This window comes from Phocoena phocoena, chromosome 6 (genome assembly GCF_963924675.1).
Source record: "Phocoena phocoena chromosome 6, mPhoPho1.1, whole genome shotgun sequence".
In the NCBI taxonomy this organism is placed as follows: Eukaryota; Metazoa; Chordata; class Mammalia; order Artiodactyla; family Phocoenidae; genus Phocoena; species Phocoena phocoena.
This window is the reverse complement of record NC_089224.1, coordinates 68,478,682-68,492,243: the sequence shown is the minus strand read 5'-3', so window position 1 is coordinate 68,492,243 and position 13,562 is coordinate 68,478,682. Positions and strand designations below refer to the sequence as shown.

The 13,562-nt window shown below is 40.4% G+C and overlaps 1 protein-coding gene across 1 annotated transcript; it reads left to right on the top strand.

The window, feature by feature from the left end:
* The first annotated feature begins 1,752 nt into the window (after positions 1–1,752).
* Positions 1,753–13,281, top strand: ZFAND5 (zinc finger AN1-type containing 5). Its single transcript, XM_065878644.1, has 6 exons — positions 1,753–2,300; positions 6,503–6,660; positions 7,085–7,196; positions 7,845–7,948; positions 10,671–10,796; positions 11,460–13,281. Exons 2-6 carry the CDS (start codon positions 6,510–6,512, stop codon positions 11,606–11,608), a joined length of 642 nt encoding a protein of 213 aa, XP_065734716.1. The 5' UTR covers positions 1,753–2,300; positions 6,503–6,509; the 3' UTR covers positions 11,609–13,281.
* The last annotated feature ends 281 nt before the right edge of the window (positions 13,282–13,562 follow it).

Below are 13,562 nucleotides of genomic sequence, written 5' to 3'. Positions count from 1 at the left end.
TGGTTTCACCTTTTAATAACTAAAATGGGAGGAGGGGGAAATCTCTAAGTTATTTTTGTCCTCAGTAAGAACCACCTCCATTGATTCCCTGTCCTTTAGTGCCGCAAGGGAGTCACTTACCCTCTTTATCACTTAACTGTAAAAAATGGATATGTAGTACCTATCTCAGTGAATTGCTGTGAGGATTAAATGAAACCCTAAATGAAAAATACTTAGCCCCCAAAATGGTCTGTAAATGGTAGCTTCTATGTTTTTACTAATTTGTCTACTCACTCAAGAAAGTAAATTTCAATGGTCCTGGGACCAGTGTCTGAAACTATCAGTGTCTGAAACTATCAACACTTATATTTCTAACACTTTAATTGCCTACAGCAATAACTCTAAATTGTAAAGAAAAATGTTCAGTTATGTTCTAGGGATTCCACTTACTGTGGCAGAGAACTGTTTGATTTGGAAATTTTGGCACAGGGCACCAGGACAGCATTCTCCCAAATACACAAAATTATAAAGAAGAATCACCTGGAGTACTACTTAAATATTCAAGTTCCTGAGCTCCACCCCAGACTACCAAAACTATCTCCAGGGGAAAGGCCTAGGTGATTATTTAAAAGTAAACAATTATTCCAGGTGATTTTTCTTATCAACAAGTTTGGGAAGCAACGAAGGGACCTCTCACTCCAGTCTAACGGTGGCTATTAGAAGCCCTAGACATCGTTTCTATTTATTCATTAGGCCATTGTTTACTAGAAAATTTACTAAGTCCTTTCTGTCTTACTACTTGTGTTTTTTGAGTTGAACTAAAGTCACCTGGCGAGGCCAGCTGCAAGTGGGTTTTTTTGTTGGTGCTTTGAAAAGCTTCTCCGTGTTTTTAGTTAACTCACCCTTTCAAACTAGTCGGGGCCTGTGCCTCATTTTTGAATTGCCCCCTTCTGAACTTCCTCCTGCAACGTCTCCTTTTTGACCTCTCCCTCGGGTCTAGCTTGTTTGTTCCTTAACTTCATCTCGGGTAGAACATTCGGTGCTTTCCCAGTTCACGAGGCTCTGCTGGAATAGTCCATTTCCAGGGATTTTACAGGCTGGCCAAAACAGTTTGCTCAGAACGGTGTCGCCGGGGCCGAAGACGGGCAGCAAGTCGGCGGAGCACTTCCTGACTCTGCACAACCATCCGTGACCTCGGGCTAGCGAGCGAGCAAGCGAGCGCCTCCCGCCCCGCTCCTTCCTGGGAGCATCAGGGGCAACGCTCAGGCTGGACTTTAGAACCGAAGGCGAGTGTGAGGGAACCGGACGGGGGAAACTTCATAAACAGGCGAGAAGACCCAGAAGCTAAACAGCAGTTCATTTTCTCTTCTTGAGCCGAATCCTTCTAACACGTTCTTGTTGGGTGGGGAAGGGGTGGGGAGTAAGGAGGAAAGGGAAATGTCTGCCAAAGGCTTTAAACAAAGCGTGAGAACTCAGATGGCGAAAAGTCGGCTTTACTGAGAAAATCGGAAGGAGAGAGGCTGAGGGCGGACAATCGGGTTAAAAATAGAAACGCATCCTCCACAGGACTACTTCTTTCCAACTCCACCCTGGGGCCAGCAGCCGAGTCAGTGATTCGGCTCCGAGCATAGGTAGCGCGCTCAGGCTCGGCCCCGCCTCCCCGGCCGGGTGACTGGAGGCGGAGGCGCGGCGTCGAGCACGTGACGTCAACGCGCTCCCCGCCGCGGCCGCCGTCGGGGTTTTCGCTGACGCACAGACCCCGCACCCCCTCCCCTTTCCCTCACTGCCTGAGCGCCGGGTGGAGAGGACGCGTCAGTTGACTGGAGCGCGGGCCTACGTGCATCTCCTTTTGGGGTTCGTCGTTCCCTGGAGCTGCACACCTTCCCCGGCAGTAGCAAAGCGACAGAGAGCGCCATCCGCGGGCCATTGCGGCGCCCAGGCCTAGCTGCGCGCGCCCCGCTCGCCCTCGGAGTTGGCCAAACCCGGCGCCGGTGGAGGCGTGAGGCAACGACGGGCCGGCGCCGCGAGCAGTGTTAGCCGCCGCGGCCTTCGGCCCTCCCTCCGCCTCCTTCTCCGCCCCCCCTCGCTTCCCTCCTCCCACTTCCCGAGCTCCGGCGTGTCCCGGCCACGCTCGGTGCTGCTGCGGGAACAAAGGAAGACCCCGCGGCGGCGGCGCCACCTCCGCCTGCAGGTCTGACCCGCTCCCGGCCCGCGGCGGCGGCGGCGGCGAATTCAGGGCTTCCGGCTCGCCCCTCCGTGAGGGCTCGGCCCGGTCCCACCGCGCCGGCGTCGCGCGCCAGCCCGGTTCCTGCCGCCGAAGGGTGAGTAGCACGGGGCTTGGGGAGGGCGCCCGGCTACTTGTGGTCGGCCAGGGTGGGGAGTGAGGGATTCGGGCGCCGCGGGCCTCCGACGAAGGCCGAGCGGCCAGCGTATGGCGGCGTCCGGGGGAGGAGAGCACGCCAGCCAGCTCAGGAAGCACAAAGACGGAGGCGGCATTCTGCCGTCGAGGCCGGAGGCCTAGTTCCCTGTGCCCCGGGCTCACTCGCACACTCATGGTCGGGGAAACAATGCCTGGCGTGCGGCCTCCGGGGGTTCGAGGTCTGGGCCTCCCTCGAGTCCGTCGCGGCCGCCTTCCGCGGTGGCGCCCGGCGTGGGCGGCCAAACCCGGAAAGACAAAGAGGCGGTCGCGGCGGCCGCGCCCCCAGCCCCTTGCCCGCCGCACCCCCTATCTCCGCCTCCTCGGAGGGGCCGTTCAGGGTCGGGGGTAGGCGCGGGACCGGCAGGGTTAGGGGTCGGCTTGGCTTGCGGAGCTGCTGTTCTGCATGACTCAGTGGTTTTTGGAAAAGGCCCTGCAGTGCTTTCCTGAACGAGGCCTTGGCTTGAAAGGGCATGGCGGTAGGGATGGGGGACCAGTGGGACCCGAACTTGTTTTATAATCCGCTGGAACGTTGGGTGAGAGGGGTCTTCTCTGTCGTGTTTTAGTTTTACCGATGTTGCTGCGTTTCTCGCCCGAGATGCCTTTCATGAAGGAAATGGAGCACCTTCCCCTTTGTTTCGTGCATTTAGGCTGAGGAACATGAAATTCTTTACTCGCTTTCCACGCACTCCGTGGAGCTGTGTTTTGGGAAAAAGTCCGGGTTATCTTTATTGAATGACTGCCTTCTAATAATCTAGTCTAAGGGCACATTAGGGTAAAGTAGTATATAGGTCATAGAGCCACTGTTCTTCAGCTTGGCCGTTCAGGTAACTTACAGACTTTTTAAAAAAATCTAAATGAATTTTATTTTACTCCTTATTTTTAAAAGTAGGGTTTTAGAACTGAATTGGTGAAAATACTGCAATTTCATTTTTCAAAATTTTCTTCTAAAAATGTCCCCCTCTAAAAGATGTTTAATTCTTCCCTATTTTCTATCTCTCAGGCCCGGTATTAAGCCTGAAAAGGAGCCTTTAAAAATCACACTAAATGTCCATTTAGCAAAAGGGAATTGAGATCTGGAGAGTAAGGGCTTGCCCAAGGTCACTGGCTTATAGATTAGAAACTAGAACTCTGGTCTCAACTCCAGGTGGGCAGGCATTGTTAAACGTCTTTTAACATTTTGTGCACCTGAGAGAAGTAAATTCCATAGGCATAAAAGCCTTTTTTATTCATATTTGAGGCTGGAGAATTTTTCAGTTACATGCTCCTGTCTTTTTGGTTTTGGTTTTGATTTTCCTATGAATTATAGGAAGCCACAAACTGTAAAAAAATAAACATTTCAGCTATAAAAACTATAAAAATAAACATTCTAGCTATACCTGATAGAGCTGACATGATGAATGCTCAAGTTTCTAGCAACTTTAAAGGTAGTAAATAATAATGGTATTGTACTTTTCTAAAATACAAGTGGGGAAACACAGTACCTAATGGCACTCATCCCCCACACCTACCTCAAAAAAATTGCCACTAATCATGAGGATTCTTTCTGCCTTGATGCTCTTCACTGTGCTTGGTTTTTATAAACAGCCCTGACCATTTGGCTTCATGAGTGATTAATGATGCTTGCATTTTCTAGATTTAATGTGAGATCATTCCCTGTGTTAGAAAAAATCTAGCAATCTTAATGGCATCTTTTTGTTTTGTTTTCTTATATGAGCGCTGCATCCTTAATTCTTGGGGTTGTGTAGGAGTTGGCAGGCTCTGAGATAAAAATAGAAGCTGATTTCAGAGGCCTCTGTTGACTAGGCTTTATGTGAGAGCCTCCATCCCGCTCACCCTGTCACATTGCAGCCTTGTGACAGGCTGAAGCGCCCGCCCATGTGATCTAAGCTTCTGAGAAATATTAAGGCAAGCTGTGCTCTTGTGGTGGCATTTAAAAGCTGGCTTTCTAGGGGGGGAAAATCTACAAGATGAGATGCCATGTAGAAGACTGATGTCCCAGTGTCTCTTGTGTTTCAGTTTGGAGGCTGTTTATTGTGACTTGAAGGTAGATGTGTTTTCTGAAGAAAGGTGGAATACTTTGCATGTGAAATCATTGGGTGAAATTCCCACCCCCATTTATATAAACAAAAGATTTTAAGAATCAGATTAATATTAATGTGGGTTGACTTTTAGGCCAATTTACTTTTAAAGCCACTGTTAGATGATACTAGAAGTTAGTATAGCAAGTGAGCTAGCGTAATTCTTAAGCTGGCTTCAAGGAATGGCCCTGCTTTTTGTGTAGGGCAAAGATTCACATACTTTGCATGGTAGGCATGCAAATACACTCTTATTTGAAGCATTTTTTGTACATGTTATACTCAAAATTTTAAAAACCCAGCTGAAAGTGTTTATTAGTAAACTTCCTAAGTGATGTTGAAATGTTTACACTACCTTGATCCAAAATGAGTCAGCTAAATTCCAGTTACTATTTAAAGAGATAGTGTCAACTAAATTAGTACTATTATCTGAAGTAAGTTGCAAGTATTGGTCACTTTCAGTACAAGTTTGATTGGCTTGAGGTATTTTCAAGCTTGAAATATAATGGATTTTTGCTAACAAAAAGAGAGATTACTATCATTTAGATTGTTGGAATAATTGTCAGGATTCAGGCCAGGTCAAGTTTGGTTAGTCCTCTTCCCCCCTTTTTATAATTTTGGTAAAAAGTGTTAATACTTGTTAAAACATTGCTTTTAATAACTCAAGAGTGTATCCTAGTATGTGGTGGTTGGAAAAAGCAGTATGAAATTCTAGGAAGTAACAAGCTGTAGCTGAAAGTACTTTCCTGCACTTATTTGAAAAGTTCATAACTTATAAGTCACCTTCATAGTCAACATTAAGGTACAGTTAAAGGAGAATGACCAGAATTATTGCACATAATCTCCCCTTGATAAAATGCTCTGAAATACGCTTTTGGTACATTCATACATACTTTAAAGGTGACATGGAAACCTTCCAGGTTTTAAATTTTTTTTTCTTAAATATTTATGTCTGTTAACTCAGGAAATTTTACTAAATTTAGCAAAACATTACTGTTTGTGCTAATTTTAAGAAGGCTTCTGGAAAAGCAAGGGTATGCTTGCTATATAAAGCTTTTTCTGGTAACCTAGCATTAAATATTAACCATTACTAAAGGTTGTGTATATTGCTTTATTTTGCCATATTGAAATTGAGCTTGGAAAGGTTTCATTATTTTCTGTCATGAGGCAGACAAGTGCTTGTTAAAAGTTTTAATAGAGCCGTTGGCTGAGAAATCTATGGCTGATAATTTGTACATTATAGGTTTCTAGGCACTGACTTTAAAGTATACTCAGACCCAGATTTCTCATGTCAAATGTAGAACAAAAGGAATTTCCTAAGCAGCTTTTTCCTAAATTCTTAAAGAACTTCACTTTTTGGTGCCAGGGTAACAGGAAAAGCTAGATGATCTACCAGCTCTCTTTTCAGTCTTCTGTAAAGGTGTTGCAGCATTTAAAAAGTACAGATGCTCTGCCCTGTAGCAGAACTGAATTACTATAGGGCCCACGTATGTTCAGATGTTAGTTTTAAGAAAGCTCTAGAGCTACATCCAATATACAGCTAGTTTAAAGAACAACTAGTAGATATGAAGAGTCAGTAGTTAATTGTGATTATTTGAAATAATCTGCCTGTAGTGTAGGAGAGCAGAAAGTGATTTAAAGATACCAATTGCCAAAATTGATTTAAACATAATTCTGGTATCGGGAAGGGTGACCTTTTCACGAATTACAGAAACAGTGACAGGTAAAATAATACATTTTAATGTTTAATGATAGAATTTTTTGTCCTAAAAATGTGAAGTCATGATAGTTCATTGTTTATCAAGCTAAAACAGTTCCATTCATGTTTTATAAAGGCAACAAAATATTCATAATTTAGCCTACTCTCTTTTAAAGATTAACACAATTGGGGGCTTTGTTAGAAACAGACTCAGTGTTTAGAAATGACAAAGGTACAATAATGACTATCATACTAATTTAGTGTTTTTTTTTTTTTTTTTTTTTTTACTACTTGCTAGTTTCTAAAATTTTTGTTTTGTTTTGTTTACAGGAGAAAAATGGCTCAGGAGACTAACCAGACCCCAGGGCCCATGCTGTGTAGTACAGGATGTGGCTTTTATGGGAATCCTAGGACAAATGGAATGTGTTCTGTTTGCTACAAAGAACATCTTCAGAGGCAGCAGAATAGTGGCAGAATGAGCCCAATGGGTAAGTTGGTTCCAAGAAATAACCCATTTGAAGACCTGGTGGACAGAAAATATAGAACCAAGAGTTGGGGCCTAAGACTGAGAATGAATCCTGAAAGTCCAAGGAGAGAAGACTCGAGAAAAGCTTGAAATTTAAAGCAATAGTAGCCCAAGTACTTGGAATGACTACATGAGGAATGAGTGACTGTCTACAAGCATCTTCTAGCTTTTTCATTTTCATTTTTGAGTACATGTACTCACTGGATATGACTTTTTAATATATATTTTTTGTTGTTTGGATATCACTTAAGTGTAAGATTCTGCAGCACAGTGAAAGTACTTAAGTCACTAACCTAATTAAATGCAAGTATTTGTTACTTATTAATAGTTTTGGTAATGAGTGTTTGTAGTGTTGCTTTGTCTTACCAATCCTTTTTTCTAAATAGGGACAGCTAGTGGTTCCAACAGTCCTACCTCAGACTCTGCATCTGTACAAAGAGCAGACGCTAGTTTAAACAACTGTGAAGGTGCTGCTGGCAGCACATCTGAAAAATCAAGGTAAGATTAAACATTTCTGGGTTTTTATAATAATACAGGGAGGAAATAAAAATAAATGACATTATAATTATGAATGTTAATAAATAATGATGTATTACATCATACATATTGCATTATAATAAGGATGTTAATACATTAGATGCCCTTGGCTTTACATGTGTTGCACAATTGGTGATTATTCCAGTGTCCTTTAATATATGATCTTGTAGGTCATTGAGTAAAGATGTGTATTAACAACGCACTCCTGAACAACCTCAAGGATACTGTGTTGAGATGCTGTGCTTTTATTTCCTTGTAATTGAGGCATAATAATTGTAGAGAATGAGGCTCTGCAGACTATATTGTAATGCCACATAAGGCATTCTGGCAAAGCTACCCCTTTTGCCCTTAAACAAATCACAGGCACAGCTAAAAATTTCTAATTGGCTATAATAGAACATCGTAACCTATATAAATATGCAGGCTTGAATTGATGAGCCATTCATCAAATTGCTTTCCTTATTCTCATCCATCTGTGCTGGGCATCTTGTTTAGATTATTTAGCTCCATTTGATCACAATGGAAATAATATATGTTGAACTGACAACTTACTGTCTTTCCAAGAAGTACCCTTAACATCTTTAAAAATGTTTGCTTGAACTTAAATAGAAATGTGCCTGTGGCTGCCTTGCCTGTAACTCAGCAAATGACAGAAATGAGCATTTCAAGAGAGGACAAAATAACTACCGCGAAAACAGAGGTGTCAGAGCCAGGTATGCTTTTTGTTTAATACTAGTTCAGTTCTGGATTTGGTAGTACAAGAAAGGGTTGGTGGAGGGATTCTTTCCTTCCCATTGAAGGACCAAAGAGGAGAGAGAGCTATAAAATATAGGCCAAGCAAACCACTATCTTTAAAGTACCTTGACGTGTAAAATAGTCACTCTTTAATCTCTTCTTCTTTGCCCATCCCCCCTTGCCCCTGCATCCACAAATCAGCAAAGTTTATAATATGAAGACTGAAAATGTCAAGAATTTAATGAACTGTTTACCAATATATTTTAAAAGTACCTAAATCATTAAAGAAGGTATTGTTCACAAACGGAAAAAATTATACGGACTAAATTCCAAAGCTGTGGAGAAAAATTTAATAATCAAAAGCATTAACTATTCAGTCTTGATATTGTCAATACTGTAGAAAATAAGCAAAAGAACATATCAAACACTAAAAGAAACTTTTGAAGAAGTGTGGGATCCCTATGGGAGTTTAAAAACTCAGTGTGGAAAGGCATTTTGGTTTTCATTAGTTAGTGACTGAGTCTATGCTGACCTTACATAGCAAAACCAGAAGTGCTTTAATGTTGCCAGAAGATTGACTTGTTTGATTTATCTGCACTAGACCCTGGAACAATGATCTATATACTCTATGGTGCACATAGTGCATTTGATCAATTCATGATTTCCTGGTATAGTGTTGACTGAACACAATATAAAACTTTATTGTGAGCTAATAGTGTCAGTGGATGTGTAATCTGCTTTGGAGGCTTGCTTTTGTACGTGGCTGAGCTTATGTGAACCATATCACTCTTAATTGATACATTTAAGATGAAAATTCTTAAGTTGGGCAGGTGAATCCATATTTGGTATTTTTGAGTAAGTTCCATCCTTATGAAAAACTGACCAAATTAGTATTTGTGAGGCTTTTGTTCTGTTTCATTTGTTTTTGTTTTTTTAAAACACAAAATGACACTGACCTTGGAACAGTACTCTTTTGGATTAGTTCTATAGCTATTCTGTGCATTTATTATTTCTTAGTAGGCGTTCTGTAGTTCACTGCTCTGCCTTTTCTGTATCATTTTTCTCTTCTTGACTGACCCCCGCCCCTCTTCCCTGTATGTTTTAGGAACCACTGTCCAGTTTTCAGGTGTGGCCAAGGAAATATGGCTGTCACCTCCCCAGCACTATTCCACAGATTGTTCTTTACTGTTACACCATCAGGAAAAATTACATTAACGTTGCCATAGTAGATTATTAGGAATAAGTAGTAGCTAGAATATTACTGTTGGTCTCATATTAGACTGTTAATCTCACTGGATATATTACTAATGCAAATGAGTTATAAATTTGGAGGTAATTTTACAGTACCTATTAAACCAATTGGTTTGGATTTATGCTGATAGCATTAGTGTTGACCTATTGTTAGGCAATAATTTTAGTATTGTATACGTTAATTTGCTATTGGGGTTTGGATTAATAATAAAACTCAGCTTATAGTGCTTCTGGTTTCACTGAGTTTTATAAAAGTAGAATTAAATTTTGCTGTTTTGTTTTCAATAACCTGGTGGTAATGTGAACTTTAAAACAGTAATCTGCAATTTTATCTTTATATTGACAAATTCCATTGATGTCATGAGTAAACTTAAAACTTAGATCTTTTAGGTGGAGAAACAGGGACTTTTAAAAGTAGGTCATATCTCTTACTGTCCAAATTTCATACCCATTTTATTTTTATTTTTTTATTTATTTTTTTTTTTTGCGGTACGCGGGCCTCTCACTGTTGTGGCCTCTCCCGTTGCGGAGCACAGGCTCTGGACACGCAGGCTCAGCAGCCATGGCTCACGGGCCTAGCCGCTCCGCGGCATGTGGGATCTTCCCGGACTGGGGCACGAACCCGTGTCCCCTGCATTCGTAGGCGGACTCTCAACCACTGCGCCACCAGGGAAGCCCCATACCCATTTTAGATAAGTATCACAAAGTAAATTACAGCTGTGCTCTAAAAATTCTTGTTTTGTCTCTGGAATCCTTAATAGTCTAAAATCAAAGCTTCACAAGTACTTACACTGTCCTAAAGACAAGGTTGCTGATCTTTCAAGTTTTTTTTTTTTTAATCCTGCAGGTTTTCTATGTAAGACAATATAAAGCACTTATTAAAATGGCACAGTAATAATTGTGAAATTTTGGAATCTAAAGTTAATTAGGGGATTAATGACTTGGGTTTTACTTGTCAAAATTTATTGGGTTTATCTACACAATTTTTCTTTTTTCTATCAGTATAAAAGCAAAATGACTTTATAGCTAATTACCTCAGAAGTTGGTAACCTTATTTCCTGAATTTGAACTGCCCTAATTTAGAAGTTTGCATTTAGGCAATTGGAATATGGAAAAGCTGAGCAGATGACCACATCTCTCAGGTCTTTAAAATTTAGAATTAGGATTTTGTTTGCCAGGACTAGAGTGAGTTTAAAGGAATTTGAGTGGAGTGATAATTTAATAAAATTTACAGGAGCAGGTGGTATTAATTGGCAAGAAATTCTCAGATTTGAAAGAAGTTCTGATATTAAAGTAGAAGATTGTTTTTAAAGTACATGTTTTCAAGAAAGACGACTTAAACATTTTCAGGAAGAATCTTACTGTTTCTCTTGTTTTGTTTTGGTCTGGTCTTAGATAATTATCAGCCAAACAATTGACAGACTTCTAATTTTTACCCTTGTTTTTCAGTTGTCACTCAGCCCAGTCCATCAGTTTCTCAGCCCAGTACTTCTCAAAGTGAAGAAAAAGCCCCTGAGTTGCCCAAACCAAAGAAGAACAGATGTTTCATGTGCAGAAAGAAAGTTGGCCTTACAGGTATTCAGGGAGCTCCTAGTTACTCCCTAAGGGACTGGTCAGTCTTACACATAAAACAAAATGCCCGACTTTGAAGAATAGAAAGTTTTCAGAGTAGACTGGAAAGAGGACAGTGAAGAGAAGTTGAGTTTGATTTCCATTGGTTTGTCTAGTCATATGAAACCCTTTCCTAACTTCAGGCCTTCTGAATTACTTTCCTTTATCGGATTGATAAAAATTAATCCCTTTTGATTCTTTCCTTTGTTCTGTTCTCCTGGGAAAAAGATAGCTGAATTAAATAGTAAGCACCTACTTTGAACCAGGCACAAAATGTTCTAGATACATCTCAGAACTGTATGTGGTTGTCTTTTCCTAGCCTTCACTTGAGGAAACATTACCCAGTTAACATACGGTAGGACTAGAATTTAAATTCAAATCAGCCTGACTCCAGAGCCTGTGTAATTTCTACCCTGTTTGGTACCTACAGGAGTTTATGGAAGGATAGTTACTTAAATTTCTCACCATGTCAGGGGAGGTTAGGAGCACTTTCAGTTTAAAGTGACAGACTCTTTAATGTTGCAAAGAGTCATGAAAATCTGCTTCCTTTTCTATATTGACTAATGCTTTTGTTTCTTTTAATTGCTACAAGTTCCCAAGTGACTCTACTTCCTCTTGTATGTACAGGGTTTGACTGCCGGTGTGGAAATTTGTTTTGTGGACTTCACCGTTACTCTGACAAGCACAACTGTCCATATGATTACAAAGCAGAAGCTGCAGCAAAAATCAGAAAAGAGAATCCAGTTGTTGTGGCTGAAAAAATCCAGAGAATATAAATTACTACTTGTGAAGAGACTGATAACTTTGTTTTTATTTTAATATATCGTAGGAAAACATTAAAGAGCAGATGCATGGCCATTTTCCTTTGATGTTCTCCAGAGTTTTACTTTACACTTGTCTGTCTTATAATTGATACTTTAGGATGTGTGGGTGTTTGTTACAGGCAGAATTGGATAGATACAGCCCTACAAAATGTATATGCCCTCCCCTGAATAAAATTGGATGAAAATCTGCACAGCAAGTTGAAAACACAGATAATAGGGACAAAATTTAGTTCCCTTGTGCCAAACAAAGTACGTGAAATATCTGCATGTTTGCAGCATATCTGCCTTTGAGAATGTAATCAAGGTATAATCTCTGGCTAGTGTTATGTGCCTGTATTTTTTTTTTTTTTTTTAATGGTACACCAGAAAAGGACTGGCAGTCTACTTCTACCATAAACTTTACCCTGTTAATTTCCACATTTTCCTTGGAAGCGGGAAGAAAGCTATAAAGAAAGCTATCAGACCTTTCCGTGAAACCAGTGTTTTGGTGCCATATGTAAGCCTGGCTAATTGGTCTTCTAAAAGCTGTCAAATAAGACATTCTTTGGAAGGTACACATCATAACTGGTTATAAAGAGTAAAACAGATGAAGCCAACCAGGGTCTTGAGCTATCTTTGAAGCTTATCGTGCTGGCCTGCACCAGAAGATGTCTGCATTACTCTCATTGCTAACAATATTGTGTAGCACAGAACTGCACTAAGATTAATTTGTCTACAAGAAGAAGTTAAAACTCTACGTTTGGTTTTCACATATAGCAGCTCTATTGAGTAACATGCATCTGAATTTTAATTTGCAAGGGTATCTGAATAGTTAATTTTTCATGTGCATATTTTGTTGAATTGTTTTGGTTCAAGAAAGAATGTTAAAAGCTTTTTTAAAGACTTCAGTTCTTAATGTAACTGTACCCTTCTGCATGGAAAATCATAACCAACATGGCTGCGGTAGACTTCTTAGTGGTATCCAGCACCACTTGCAGAGGGCTGCTTTATCATATTAATTGTACTTGGGTGTAGGACTCTAGTGTTCTTGGGTGTATTGCATGGGCTGCATTATCTACAGCATTGTACAATAACAACTAGAAGAGGCAGTATACTTCACTGATGCTTGTCTGGTAATATCACTTCTGTGTTATAATGGAAGGTTTTTTGTGATGTATGAAACTTGTGTTTTTTATATATAAATGCGTATAGTTAGATTGGTGTCGTGGTAATGCCTGTTTTCATCTGTAAATAGTTAAGTATGTACACGAGGCACTACTTCTGATTTATTGCAGTGTTCAGTCTTAGTTTTTACTTTTACTCTTAAAGCATTCAGTTTTGCTTTCAATTTTATGTACCTTAGTTCTGAGTTAGATCTGCAGATGTGTACAGATAGTTCATATTTATGTATTGCACATAATCATGCTATTCAGCATTGATGCTGTATTGTATTATGTAAATAATAAAAGCCATGTACAGAGGGAAACTTCCACTTGTTCATTGGGTTTTTAAGCCATAGTTAGAAATCCTAAAGGGGGATAATTAGAAAATGTTTCATATTGAACTTTTTAGTTGCATTTGTAGACTTTGCATGGCTATATTGTAAATTTTTTTCCATTGCCATCCCTGAACATGATATATTCAAGTGAGAGCCATGAGATGAGTGTTGTAAAACATCGTAAATGTGGTACATAATAGGCAATTTAATTTTGAAGAAATGAATAGGCACTTTTAGGGTTAAAACAATCTTAGAACTTAGGTCATAATTTTTCAATCCTATCTCCCTTTTCCTTTTATTTTGCTTTATAAATGACACTTTAGGCATGACAGTGTGTTTACAACAACAGACATAGTCTTGTTTGGGGTTTGGTTCTAATGTTGAGATGGACCCGTGGGCTTGGTCTTTGCAGGTGTCACGTGAGATAAT

Bases quoted from the DNA above. Each gene is read 5' to 3' on its own strand.
- ZFAND5 (XM_065878644.1), top strand. From the start codon at position 6,510: ATGGCTCAGGAGACTAACCAGACCCCAGGGCCCATGCTGTGTAGTACA. The intron at 6,661-7,084 runs GTAAGTTGGTTC...TTTTCTAAATAG, and splicing joins TGGCAGAATGAGCCCAATGG to GGACAGCTAGTGGTTCCAAC. The intron at 7,197-7,844 runs GTAAGATTAAAC...GAACTTAAATAG, and splicing joins AGCACATCTGAAAAATCAAG to AAATGTGCCTGTGGCTGCCT.